The sequence below is a fragment of the Hippoglossus stenolepis genome, chromosome 20, assembly GCF_022539355.2.
Source record: "Hippoglossus stenolepis isolate QCI-W04-F060 chromosome 20, HSTE1.2, whole genome shotgun sequence".
NCBI classification, from domain to species: Eukaryota; Metazoa; Chordata; class Actinopteri; order Pleuronectiformes; family Pleuronectidae; genus Hippoglossus; species Hippoglossus stenolepis.
The window spans coordinates 18,428,753-18,442,464 of record NC_061502.1 but is presented as its reverse complement, the minus strand read 5'-3'; the positions used below and the strand labels follow the sequence as shown (position 1 = coordinate 18,442,464).

Genomic DNA, 13,712 nt, shown 5'->3' with positions numbered 1-13,712 from the left:
AACTATAATACACACAGATAAATATAAACACATTCATAAATATATATATACTTTATATTAATATACACATACAAAGTACATATATATATATACATACATATATATACATATACACATATATATATATACATATATATATATATATATATATACACATATATATATATATATACACATATATATATATATATATATATATATATATACACACACACACACACTCACAAGCACACACAGAAAATAAAAACTCACTCACACACACACAAACTTAAATGTTTCCAAAAGACGACAGGAGCAGCTGATACAATTGTCAACCAGTTTTATTGACTAAACATTCGTTCACTCATTCATTGAAAAAGAAATTCCCTCCTTCCAGTCTGAGGCGTTGAGATTTCCGGCTGTGCACTCGTCGCTCTGCAGAGACTCGCGACTGGAGCAGCCAGCGCAAAAACAAATGAACATTAAGAAAACCAGAACAATCGTTGATATGAAAAAAGAAAAAGTGACACAGAGCAGAACCGGTGTCAGCCATTCACTGTCAGTGAGGCCGGAGATGAACAGACTGAATGAGAAGATGAACGAACTGGACATTCAGGGATGATATGTTAAAGGCCTCTAAATCGTAAACGTTTAAATAAGAAATGAACTGAATTTTGTTCGAGGGACTCGATGCTATTAAATGACCTGTTGACCACTTGTCTGCTTGTGCTTGAACTCAGATCGACGAGTCGTTAGAATACGTGACCGCAGCCGCACGCAGCCTCTGACCCGTCAGCAGTTAGTCTCGTGAGGTGACCGCACGTAAACATCACATCCTCCCTCACAGGATATCAGATTTAAACATCACTTCATAAAACAACACAAGTGCAATTCCATGAAAATGTAAAACTCATGAGATGTCATTTAACGCAGGTTTAAAGAATGATCGCTAAGGAAATAACAGTAACAGTTGTTGTGTGCTTTTCTATTTCACCTGTAATTAATCCTCATCAAGATAAAACAGTCAGAGATATCAGGGAACATTCAGGAGCTCTTATTTTGTAGCTTCTACTTGAGTTTCAATGGTTACTAATTATATTTTAAAGGTGATATTACAATTAAATGTTAAATGTTAATTTGGGTTGAAGCAACTTTAGAATGACACTAATATTGAATGAATTGCTTTTATTTTCATCCATTTTAAACAGAGGAAAAGATGAATAACAGTTGCAGCCAATCGTTATTTTCTTTACTAGTTAATTATGAAAGTTAAAAGTGATAAATTTGTCTATAAATTACCAAATTATTGATTGTCAATTTAGGTTTTTGTTGCTGATTTCTGTCTCGACCTAAAATCTCTGACTGTCCCTCTTGTTTCAGGTCAGCAACTCTTCTTTAAATCAAACCGTCATGGGTCACGTTAAAAGAAATCTGGGGTTACAGCCCCCGAAAAGAGAAGTGACACTTCCTGCCAGCGTTGAGTAAATAAATTAAAAAGAGAAACTGCTTCAAGTATCCAAAGTAGAATCAGGTTTGGTTTCATATCGTTAAAATCCCTCAGCTCCTTCTCTGCTGTCGGACCGGAGCACAGCAGCGGTTTAACTAAGGAGAAGTTTAAAGTGCCAATTACGATCTTCAATTTTAAATAAAAACTTTTAATACATAACGCTGTCGATTCAAAACTTAAATCTCCAGACTTGAAGATAAAATTCAACATTCTTGGTGAACTAAATATAGGGATTTTGTCTGTGCGATGACAGATTGTTCATGCCGATGAGTTTTGTGCTTTGGGCGTTTGAGTGTGAGGCCGATGACGCAGAGAGAGAGAGAGAGAGAGAGAGAGAGAGAGAGAGACAGAGACAGAGAGAGAGAGAGAGAGAGAGAGAGAGAGAGAGAGAGAGAGAGAGAGAGAGAGAGAGAGAGAGAGAATCAGGTTACAGGGTTGCTTACGGACACATCCTGCTTCAATGCTCTCTGTCATTTCTCACTAACAGTGTGGTAACACGGGGACAAACCCAAAGTATCGTTGTGAAAGACGCCAAACATGAAGTACTCGTTAAAACTGATCTGTTATTGAACTCTATGAACATATGTACTTTGAAAAAAATCTGCGTGTATCCGAAAAACTTCAACAGAAAACCACATTTTTATACAAATGAAGTATTCGTTTCCTTCCAGCCCAAGATGTTTAATTAACTAACTGAGGAAACGTCTCACTTGAGACTGTGGCTCTTTGCTGTTTACTGTGGTGGTGATTAAAATACAATTAAAGGTAATAATAGTAAACTGCTTTTTAACATTTCACTACGATGCATTTAAAATGAGAAATAAACTTTCCAACTGTGGCGTTAGGGGTCATGTGCGAAGAAGCGTTTCAGGAAAGATGACAGAGAACAAAGCAGGAGTGTGTTTGGATACCGAAATGAAACTAATCGCGGTTTTAATTTGAAAAACCAAATAATGGTCGTTACTTTGTCGGGAAACAGACTCTGATCTTAGTCCGGTTCGGTTTGGGTTGAAGAAGAAGAAGAAGAAGAAGAAAGTCACGTTGTTCTGCCCAGTGTAGAAGCTCCATCATTAAGACTTCATCGAACAGACCCGTCTCCGGTGGAGAAGTCGTGTTAAGACTTCTTCGGACAGTGTGAAGACGAGTCTGTGTTTAGAACCTCGATCATCGTCCTGGTCGACGCGAACGTCTCTGCTACAGATGGAAGACTCTGGTACCAGCTCGGTAAACTGAGGAGGACGAGAAGACGTGAGGTCAGGTAAGGTGAGGTCAGATAAGACAAGGAAAGGAAAGGTACGACAAGGAAAGGAAAGGTAAGGTAAAGAACAGAACATTAACACAAGGAAATAAACTAAATGGAATCAAACAAAACAGAGGGAAAGGAAAGGAAAATATTCAGTTCAGTAACATAAGGAAAGGAAATGAGAGTACAAGGTAAAGTACAGTACAGGAAGGAAAGGAAAGGTAAGAAGAATAACTTCCCACCTTTTAAGATTCATCCAGATCTTCGCTGTTTTACTGAAGCTCTCTGGACTCGGTGTGGTCATAGCTTCAAAATCCACCAGCTGAAACAAAACCAACCCAAACGGTTCAGAGGATGTTCAGAAAGCTTCGGGTGTTTATTCAGACATGAAGACTAACTGTAACAGGACATTCATGTGAAGGAGCCTTATCGTTACCTTTCCTTTAGGGATCCTACCGACGACCTCCTTCCCACTGGCCATCAGCGCCCCCATCACAACGGAGTACGCCACCACACTGAGGACAAACACGTCATGGATGACGGACTTTGTTTTACATGTTTATCTGTGTATTTAGAATACGATACCCGAGTCACTGAGCACATCGTGGCAGAACAGCAACTCACCGTCTCTCACTGATTATTCAACTGTGGACATGTTTTAACGTTCATCAGAATTTACCTGGATCCTCTGGAGAGGGGCATGAGGTTGCAGAAGTAATAGACCAAGGAGAGGATCAGGTTGCACAAGGCGTCTGCGTCCTGACGGAACAAATCAGAGTCAACTGTACGGTCACAGACACTTTCTACAGACACGTCTCCTCTGTGCACATCCTTCATTTACACTTTATCCAGACAGGGTGCAGACACAATAGGAAGAGACAAGAGGAACGTTCATTTGGTTCCAGGTATCGGTTTCAGACTGAGTGTCCACGTCTCTTTGTTACAACAGGAGAAGTGTTATCTGTTTAAATAAGACAATAGGAGGAACAGAGGCAGGGTTGAGTCCCAGCGGTGTTGATTTCTCATTTCTGTTTCAACAAGGGGGTGATAATGTTTCTCTGTCTGTAACTCACTGAAGTCAGACATGACAGTGCAAAAAGCAGCTGGGGAATAGGTTCAGCTCAATACTGTAAAGTGATCTAATTGTAAAATAATTGTAATATCGTCCAGAGAATTAATTTCCTGTCTAGAAAACTGAAATCTGGGATATTCATGCAGAGGAAAGGAGAAGAAATTAGGAGGTGGAAGATCTAAAAACATTAAAATATATATTTTTTCCCTTTATTGTTCATAGAGACAGACTCTTTTTTCCCCCCAAAACTTCAACATGACATCTTCCAAGTTCTTGTTTAACAGAAACAGTCCAAAATTCAAAAAGTACATTTACAGTAACGTAAAACAGAGGGAAAAGTTTCCCAGTTAGACGAATCTTACCCCGAGTTCTGTGGACAGCATCAAAGCTTTTCCTTTGGCTGTGAGGTCTTTATAGATGGACTCGATCTCTGACTGGTACTGCTGGGTCCGCTCCTCTGTCGTCTGCGTCTCTACTGAGAACAACATGTTGCCCACCCTAAGATACAGAAACACACAAGACAGACTATTCACTAATTAGACGTCACTTGGGCTTCTTCGCTCATCATGATCCAAATGAACTGGAAAGCTTCAGCACAAGAGAAGACATGAAAACTAAATTGTCATTCTCATGTTTTCACCCCTGTCCTTTGGTCTGTTGATTGAATTTTTTGGACATGAAAACCAATTTCCAGGGGAATGATTCATGGATCTTGATGAAAAAAGGCCTGTTTATGGGAATAATGTGTGGAATTTGGAGAAGATCCGCATTCAAATCTGGACCTGGTAGATTAATATGTAGTTTCCTAAGTGGATTGTTGGTCCTCTGGGGAAGCTTAGTTGTTTGCTGCAATAATAAGTTTAAATTCAACAGATTTTCTTCAGCTTAGTGTTGAAGAACGTGTATAAAACTATAGAATCTCACGCTAACATATGAATAAAAGACGAATCTTGCCTGTCTCCGGTGATGGTGATGGTAAAACCGTCGTACTCCTTCCCAGCATCCTTCATGCTCGGGACCTTGGAGTTGACTGTGAAGCCATCTCTGGTTTTACTGTTGAACTGCTTCAGAAAACAAACACAAACACACACACACATGACCTTCCTGGGTTTTTGATGCTGAACGACGGGGGAGATACCGAGGTTTTGCAATATAGAGGCGCAAATAAAGATTAGATATAAATCTGAGACTAAATCTATTGCATCTTCAGTTCATTTACTCTCGCTAACGTTATTTGTGTTCTTCTCCTCCTCTTTACCTTCATTATGGGCAGAAGATCTTCTACTTTGTTGACATTTTCAAGAGCCTGTCGGACTTCTAGTAAACCTCTGGGGTTGTACGCCCTGGGAGACATTATAAAACACACACTTGTTAAAAAGAAGCAGCAAAAACACAAACGTCAGACACAACAAACATTCACACACATTTGCACTTTCCTGCAAAATTAATAAAGCCCAGAGGACAGAATGATTTACATAATGCTGCGTTGTAGGAAGTGTATTAACATCCAGGCAGTGAAATCACAGGGTTCAGGCTCGGCTGATTTGTCGTAGCATTTGAGTTCATGTATTTTTCAGTGAAGGAAAGGAAAGAGGTTGAGCTGTAATTCACCCGTGGTACACCAGTATTCTGTCTTTGATAAAGTCCAGGATGTTGTCGAAGTAAGCCAGGTATCGGATGTTGATAATCTGTCCCCTGAGGAAAAAAGGAGATCAAAGGGCAAATTTAAACATAATAGCAGGAGTCAACTTGTCGGAAACAAGGCGACAGGAAGTGAAAATCTGAATGTTAAACACATATTTTTGGACTAAAACGATGAGAGTCTAGGAGGCGAGGAAATTCCAGTCACTCGAGGGACTCATGAGTGTGTGAACACGTCTTCAGGGTCTCAGCTCGTTACCTGATGAGATTGATATGATTGTTGAAGCCTCGACTGAGACTCCTGGCCGGCATCTGGTCTAACCACAAAACTGGCTGGTCTGGATCTGCGATCCTACGAACACAGAGAGAAGCCCGTTGGAGTTAGTCACAGGGAAATTCAATAGGTACAAGGTTCACTTTGTTCTTTTTCTATGATGCTATGATGAAACTCTGGGAGTGAATTTAGAGATTAACTCCCCAGTTAATAAATTTAACTTTTCTGGTTCTCACAAAGTAAAACCAGATTAAAATGGCTGAACTCTAGAATAATTTATAACTTTTTTCTGGAAAGTCGGAGCACGAGGAACTGGTAACAATCATAAATGAACATTTGTCTTTATCCCTAAATCCCTCGGGTTATTTCCTGGAGACATTAACGATTTAACAGTTGCTCCTGAACGTCTCCTGGAATATGTGGACACACATTTTTATGTGTATTGGTAATAGTTCATCTGGCCAAACCACAGTCACACAACTACTTTAACAGTAATATAATACTAAAACGTCTGTTATTTTTAAGTCAGTAAAATATATCGGTTGTCGCTGTTTTAAACTGTCAATTTACATCAGTCTATAAAGTTTATTACAACACTTGTTATTTAAAGTAATTTGCCCTTTTCTCTCCAATAATTCTGACCTCCTGAAAAACGTAGAGACCAACAGAATGAATCCGTTCACGTTAAATAGTTTTGTTTTCAGTTGCTCCCTCTCACCTTCTCCATTTAACAGCTATATCAAACATGTCTCTCCACTGCATCTGCCTGGTCTTGCCGTTGACTCGCACTTTGGAGTTGCTCCATGTTCGATGCATGGCCTGCATGACCTCCAGCGTAGCCAAACCCATGGCTGAAAAAAGATGTACATTATTTATTCACCCCGGTTATCAACACCTAAATGATCTTTATGAGCTGCAGCATTTGTGCCTGGTACCTCTGTGTATCCGCCTGTTCGGTAGGAAACCAGGAGTGTCATATTGCATTAGCGCCCCCAGATGGTCGGCCGTGCATATCAGCTTCTGAACTTCACTGCTGTAGCTGTCAAAGTTCTGCGGCAGCACGTCCCTGCAAACCACAGAGAGAAGAGGAGGACGCCGAGGATGAGCTTCATCAGAGCTTTCACGAGGAGTGGGCAGATTTTTTTAACTGCGGCTACCTGTCAAACTTCTGAAACGTGTTTATGAGACCAGAGAAAGTATTTTCACTTTGCTGACAGAGGCATAAGAAGATTTGAGCTTTAAAGTCATGTGGAAAGACCGCAGGTGTTTGCTTTCAACCACAAAACACTGACTGCCTCGGCGCTGAGCTCAGACCAACTGCTACTAACTGCAGTGGAGAGACATTTCGGTGGTGATGGAACCAGATTTAGCAGATTTCCTCCAGACGACACGCTGGAGGTGAAGTGAAGGGCAAACTGTAGGATTTTTAACAACAGGGATAAGGATAAAAACCAGTGTATTGTGACAGCTTACAGTTCTGGTCACCATTATTGATCCAACCTACTTGATATGTGGCTGCAGGCCGGGCTGCTCTTCGTAGTCTTCTATTAGAAAAGGCAGGTTCTTGGCCCAGTGGTTCTTGAAGTTTCCTGGTAAATCCTGGTCCACGTTGTATTCGGCCACTGGGATGTCCAGGTGGGAGTGCAGGTAGCGAGAGTACTCTGGTGGAAAAACAAAAAGCAAAGCAGAGGGAGAATATAAGACATCACCTAAAATAACTACCACCAGGGGTTTGTTGTTGTTTATTTGTGTGTGTGTGTGAGGGAAACACCGACCTCTGAGGTATTTCACTTTGAGGTATTCGGAGCTGGCCTTCTGTCCCAGCAGAGGATCGTTCAGCATGACTTTAGTCTGAGCTTTGATGCCCTCGTAGAACTGCCCCATGGCCACGTGACTCAACCCCTTCATGTACTGACACACCTCGTTGTAGGGCTCCAACTGAAGACACCTCTGAAGAATCACAGAACAGGAGGAGAACATGAGGAGTGAACTGTGCATCTGTAGCTTAAAGTGCAGTTTGGATGAGTCATGTGAGTCCTCTACCTTGAAGTTGCCTATGGCCTCCTGCAGGGAGCCGTGGTGGTAGAGCATCATGCCTCGGAGCTGGAGAGACTGGATGTGGTTCTGGTTCAACATGAGGGCTTTCTGGAAACTCTCCATAGCTGACTCAAAATCCCCCAGCTCCCTGAAAAGAGGAAGAAGACACCAAAAGAGCAAAGGGTTGAAATATTGTTAGTAGAGCAGGAAACATGGGACTCTCATAACCCTGAATAAAAAGGACAAACTGTATTATTCTGGTTTGAAATCAAGAAACACCACCACTGCTGTACCTGTAGGCCTGTCCTAGGCTCTTATAGGCATCTATGAAGTCAGGCTTGAACTTCAGCGCCTCTTTGAACGTCTCGATGGCTTCCTGATGAGAGAAAACACAGCAACCTTTCACACACTGCCGACACAAAAAGGAAACCGCAACCAGGAACATGTAGATAGAGGGTAAGCTGTGACTCAGCAGGTCGTTCGGACCTTTTTTAGAACAGACTGCAAACTCTTTACACACAGCAGCATCAAAGATAGAAACAAGTATGACCATGTGATCCCTGCTTTCATGAGGAGAACAAACAAAGGACTCTGCCGACAAAGAGCAGATTCACAGTTTGTGCTGATAAAATGTCGATTGTGCAAGGACGTCTTTGACATCTAATGACATTACAGGAGAAAGATAACGTAAACAGATATAAGAGAATCTTGTGGTCCTTTCTTCAGAGGACAGATTAAAAAAAGGTTGGTGCTACAAATACAAACTTGTTATTTTAGTAATAAACTAAAAAAACAGTATTATTCCAAGTTTTGTGAGGAAATGAAGACATTTAAAAAATCAATGAGCCACTGAAGAGCTCACCTTGAGCATGCCTCTGTGGAAGAAGGTGAGGCCCTTATAGAGCATGGCGATGGGCTGATTCTTCTTCAGCTCTAAAGACTGCTGGAAGTCCTCCATAGCTGCCACGTAGTCCTGGTGGGAAAGTGTAACACAGCGTCAGCACACAGATGTAAATGTTCACAAACATGCACATGGATGGAGTTTAATCCCCAAACCTCTGAGATGAAAAGCAGCGTTCCTCTGTGTCTGTAGAGTCGAGCGGACGGCTGCAGCTGGATGGCTTTGGTCAGATCCCCCAGAGCCTCAGTGATCCGACCCAGAGGAGACAGGATCTAAAGACACATACACACAAGTCAACACACATTATGGTAATGTTGGCTGAGTAAATATTAAACATCATGTCCAAGGTATTGCCAGCAAGGACGTGGACCGGCTCCAGTATGTCCAGAACTCAGCTGCCAGGGTTCTCACCCTGACGGAGCCCTGGCAGCACATCACCCCCACCCTCATCCATCTTCCTGTCAAGTTCTGCATCCTTTACAAAATCTTCCTCCTCACCGATAAAATCCCTACATGGCCCACAGTTCCCCTCTGACGGTCTACTGGTCTACCCACCACCCCTCGTACGACCCTGAGGGAACAATGGTGACTTGGACTTCAAGCTGTGCACAATCCATTCACATGAAGCAACATAGTTTCTGCTGTTTAATTAGAAAATCAAATCAGTTTAATGGTTTTATCAGCTTCATTAAATCCATCGATGCAAAGAGCTGACGACTGTAAAGGGTGTTGTGTCAATTAAAAACTCCACTGGAGCATTCAAAGAACCTTTGTATGATATTGGAAGAACTTCAGAGGAAGTTTTGGCACCAGAGCTCTGAACGGCTCTTACCTCGGCTCTCTGCTCGTAGACTTCTGGCCAGTTTGGCTCCAGCGTGATGACTCTGTTGAGCTCGTACAAAGCCAAGTCAGCATTCTTTATGTCCTGGCAAAGGGAGAGAGCGAAGGCAGTTATATTGTGTTGGTATAATGTTTATGTGTATATATATATATATATATATATCCCTTAATTTTAAGACAAATAAAACTAAATGCATTAACATAAAACCTTCCTATGCCGCCAAATAAAGTTGTGGGCTTCAGAAAATGAGTAGAATTGTGTTTTAATCAGTTTTTAAATTGACCATTTTGGCACAAAACTAAACAAGACTAGGAAAATGAATTAAATTCAAACAATATAAAGACACAAACAGGATAGATTAATAAGTATGAGTTAACTCCTATGAATAATCTAAAGACCTTTACTATATATACTATATATATTTTGAAGCAACTCACCTGCAGACTTTTCTTTCCATAAGCTATCCCTCTCCCATAAATGGCACTGACCAGCTCCGGGTCACCCTGTGTGAAAGACATTAATCATTAAGAAGATGTTACTGGTTTTAACCCATCGACTGTAAATAAAGATGGACGGCACATCTCCACTTCCTCCCACTAGCCAGAAATGAAGCCAAAAGATCCCTGACACGATCTCTGCCATCTGGCACCGATTAAGTAATTTGGAGCTGGAGTCTGTGCAGAGGCGATTAAGGGATGGAATCATGGTACCGAGGTATTTATAGCATCAAACAACTCATTAAAACCAAACTTGAACCCTTGAAACAAACATCAGTGTGATGAGAACTACCTTAAATGACAGAAACCATCTTTGTAGACAATTATTTGACAGGTCCTTTGACTTTTTAGTACTAATACTACAGCCAGCCTCACAGTCGTCCATCTTTATATACAGTCTTTGATTTGAGCCGACAGAAACAGAGTTGTTACAGAGTTATAGTAACTGGATGCAGACGCACCTGTAGGAGGAGGGAGAAATGTTTGATGGCTTCATCATAAAGACCGTTGCCGATCAGCACGTAGCCTATAGCTGCAACGAGAGGACAGATGATGATGATGAAATCAAATTATTCAGTTCAGCATAAATACAGTTTCTGATGCATTCTGTGTGATCAACTTTCTAACTTACCAAGTTCTTCATTCGTGTTGTGGTTCACTACAGGGAAGGGGATTTTTTTCTGCTCTATAAACAACTTGGCCTGGTTCTGTGAAAAAAACAAAACAACATCAGGGGACAGCACAGGAAGGAAACTACACAACTGTCACTGTGACAAAGTGAAGATAAACACATTACAACACGAAGGCTCAAGGCTCTTTGAAAGAAACATTTATCAAGGACATTTCTTCAAGGTAAAAGGATTTTAAATGAGCTTTTCAGTGTCTCTCAAGGTTACACCGAGCAATGTGTTCACCATTACAGGATGCAAATGTTGCCGTGGCAGCATTTGGGGTTTTGTGTAGATGATCAGATAGCACAAGCAGAACAAGTAACAGTAGCTAAATCATCAAAACGACAAACTCAGGCACTGGGACACAGTCAAATGTCCGAGGTCTGTTTCTCTTTTCCACACTTATGCTGCTTAACTTCAACTTCATCCAGAAATATTCACTTTCAGGCTTTGAAATATGATTCGACTTGACGTCCAGTGCTTCTACAAGTGCAACAAACTCCTGATCACACAAAACGACAGATGCTGCAAGTCTGAGGTGCAGCAGAGCTGAAACCTCCACCGGTGAAGCAATATTTTTCAGCTTGGATTAAAACATTTTTTAACGTATTCATCTCTAACATACGGTGTCGCTTGATTTGCATGTGTGAGTGTGAGTGTGTTTATGTGTATGCGTGAGTGGGTGTGTGTTCTCACCAGGATTTTCTCTGCATTAAGTGAGAAGACTGACTCGCAGGGCGGGTTGCTTCCTTCCTCACAGTCTGGGTCTTCCAACTGTAAGATTGATGACTCTGAAAGACAAATGTTCACAACACAATCTTTACTTAATGCACTTCAGACCGTTGTATGAGAATGGATTTGTACTTTTTCAAACAAAAAGGGAAGTTACTAACTTCTCCCATCCTGTCAAATAACTGGTTTTCAAAGTTGCATTCAAATTTGAGGGTAAACATGTTTGTAACACAGAGAAAAACCATTGCAATCATAACATCATGTCTCTTAATTTATCTGATGTAAAACGTAGGACATCGGCTAATCAGTAGATTCTTCACTGACTCTTTTACAGTGAGGTTTTTATCTACCAGCTTTCGAAAACCCCAACCATTTTAGTTTCACATCAGATATGATAAATGGTATCAGCCGACCGTCGTGTTTGAGACGCTGCAACCAGATCACAAAGCGGATGAACTGATCATCAAACAGGTTCCACACGGGTGCAAACATGCAAGAAGTAGAGGTACTGTGGAATTTTACCGAATCCGAATATCTCTGCATTTCAACACACATTCATTCGACCACGGAGCAGCAGATCAGCTGCAGCACGTCCGCCTGTACAAACAGTCGCCGTTCTCCCAGTTCTCTTTCACCGAAATGCAACGACACAGGGAGCCATAAAAACTGGGATATAACAGAAGCTACAGCTCTGTGCATAATTAATACCCAGTTGGCAGTTTATTAGGAACACTAAGCAGAAATGAATGAAGTCTAATCCTGCAATAAATCCTCCTGTCATGGAGGTTGTAACTGCAGATTCTGCTGAGGCTGTTTTTAGAGAGGTGGTGATTCATCTTTATGGATTGTGTATGAGGTCAGATATCTGTCATTCTGTGTGAGCACCATAAACTTAATCCTCTGATCCATTATCATACATTTTAACCACCATTATATTTGTATAATAACAAATGGACATTATAAAGGATTCTTTGCAGTTCTGTTGAATTGTATTACACAGATAAGTTATTATTTAGCCTGTCCTCATTGATAAGCCAAATAACTGTAACTCCTCCTAAAACCAGATAAGGAGACACAAACACCTGTCAGCACAACATGTGTCAACACAAGAGTGACTTAATAATGCAACACAATTCAACAGCACCATAATTTATCCTACAATGATAAATGAGCATTATAACCTTGGTGAACAGAGGATTTATTGCAGGACTGTTGCACTAGCATAGCATTCCTAAGCAGGGTGCTACTAATACCTGTGTGTGTGTGTGTGTGTGTGTATGTGGGTGTGTGTGTGTATGGGGTGTGTGTATGTGGGTGTGTGTGTAGAATTCACACACAATTGCATGTTTTTTGACAGGAGTTTGGTCTAAATCTCTCCAGAGAAGCTCTAATAAACCTCAATGTGGATGTTTTCTTCAATGTTACACACAAATTAAAATAATCTCCATTTTCTCTGTCTTCCACTCTTGCTTTAAAATCCAGTTTAGCCTCTAATAGAGTGCGAGCACGAGCTGATCTCCTGTGCTCTGTCACCGCTTGTTGACATTCATTAGCTGTTATTAGCCTAGCTAGCCAGCGTTAGCTCGGGGCTAAGCTAGCCGGGAGGCTCCGCGGCAGTGCCGGGGAGGACGTGGCGAAGTGGCGGCGACGCAGAGGCACTTTACCGCAGTCGGAGGCGTACTCCTCCCACTCGGACAGCGAGCTGCAGCCCTGCCGGTGGAGCTCGTTGTTGAACAGCGTCAGGGCGGAGAAGTGCTCGGTGGAGACGGAGGCGCGGCTCAGGCACAGCAGCGAGAGGACGAGCACCGCGGCGGCCCGGCTACCGGGGGCCATGTTGCTCATGTGTGACGCCACCGAGCGGAAGCTTCCGCAGATCCACCTCCGCAGCCGGACTACATGTCCCGGCATGCTGTGCGGCTGTCAGACCGGTCCCACACGTCACATTAATGAATACAACTGTTCCCGCTTGAACCTTTCAGATTAAAACCGAAAGTTCACAACTGTCATACTCTACAGGTGTAGAATACTGCGGATGTATAATTTGGTCTGGTACAAACAATAAAGAACTGTCTATCCTTCACTAACATTTAGTTTGTACTTCTTCTACTACTACTACTTCTACTACTACAACTATCACTACCATAACAACTACTACTACTATTACTACATCATCAACAACTACTACTATTACTACATCAACTATTACTACTACTACAACTACTACTTCTACTATCACTACCATAACAACAACTACTACTATTACTACATCATCAACAACAACTACTACTACTATTACTACATCTACTTCAAATACTGC

General features: G+C 41.6%; 1 protein-coding gene across 2 annotated transcripts; it reads right to left on the bottom strand.

The window, feature by feature from the left end:
• Positions 1-302: 302 nt before the first annotated feature.
• Positions 303-13,318, bottom strand: ttc13 (tetratricopeptide repeat domain 13). 2 transcript variants are annotated; one of them, XM_047338084.1, is made up of 23 exons: positions 13,060-13,318; positions 11,360-11,454; positions 10,624-10,699; positions 10,454-10,524; positions 9,933-9,998; positions 9,487-9,579; positions 8,810-8,926; positions 8,616-8,726; positions 8,047-8,129; positions 7,760-7,901; positions 7,492-7,666; positions 7,221-7,377; positions 6,652-6,782; positions 6,435-6,567; positions 5,702-5,794; positions 5,413-5,496; positions 5,060-5,144; positions 4,756-4,865; positions 4,164-4,299; positions 3,409-3,488; positions 3,166-3,244; positions 2,972-3,051; positions 303-2,715 (listed from the first exon to the last, which is right to left on the bottom strand). In XM_047338084.1, exons 1-23 carry the CDS (start codon positions 13,301-13,303, stop codon positions 2,601-2,603), a joined length of 2,556 nt encoding a protein of 851 aa, XP_047194040.1. In that variant the 5' UTR covers positions 13,304-13,318; the 3' UTR covers positions 303-2,600. The 2 variants fall into 2 exon arrangements, with proteins under 2 accessions (XP_047194040.1, XP_034999975.2); XM_035144084.2 differs by having other exon boundaries at positions 4,756-4,862.
• Positions 13,319-13,712: the final 394 nt, after the last annotated feature.

Excerpts from the sequence above, each read along its gene's own strand:
- ttc13 (XM_047338084.1), bottom strand. The coding sequence starts at position 13,303 with ATGCCGGGACATGTAGTCCGGCTGCGGAGGTGGATCTGCGGAAGCTTC. Across the intron at positions 7,667-7,759 it reads AGGCCATAGGCAACTTCAAG|AGGTGTCTTCAGTTGGAGCC; the intron begins GTAGAGGACTCA and ends GTGATTCTTCAG. Across the intron at positions 2,716-2,971 it reads ATCTGGATGAATCTTAAAAG|TTTACCGAGCTGGTACCAGA; the intron begins GTGGGAAGTTAT and ends CGTCCTCCTCAG.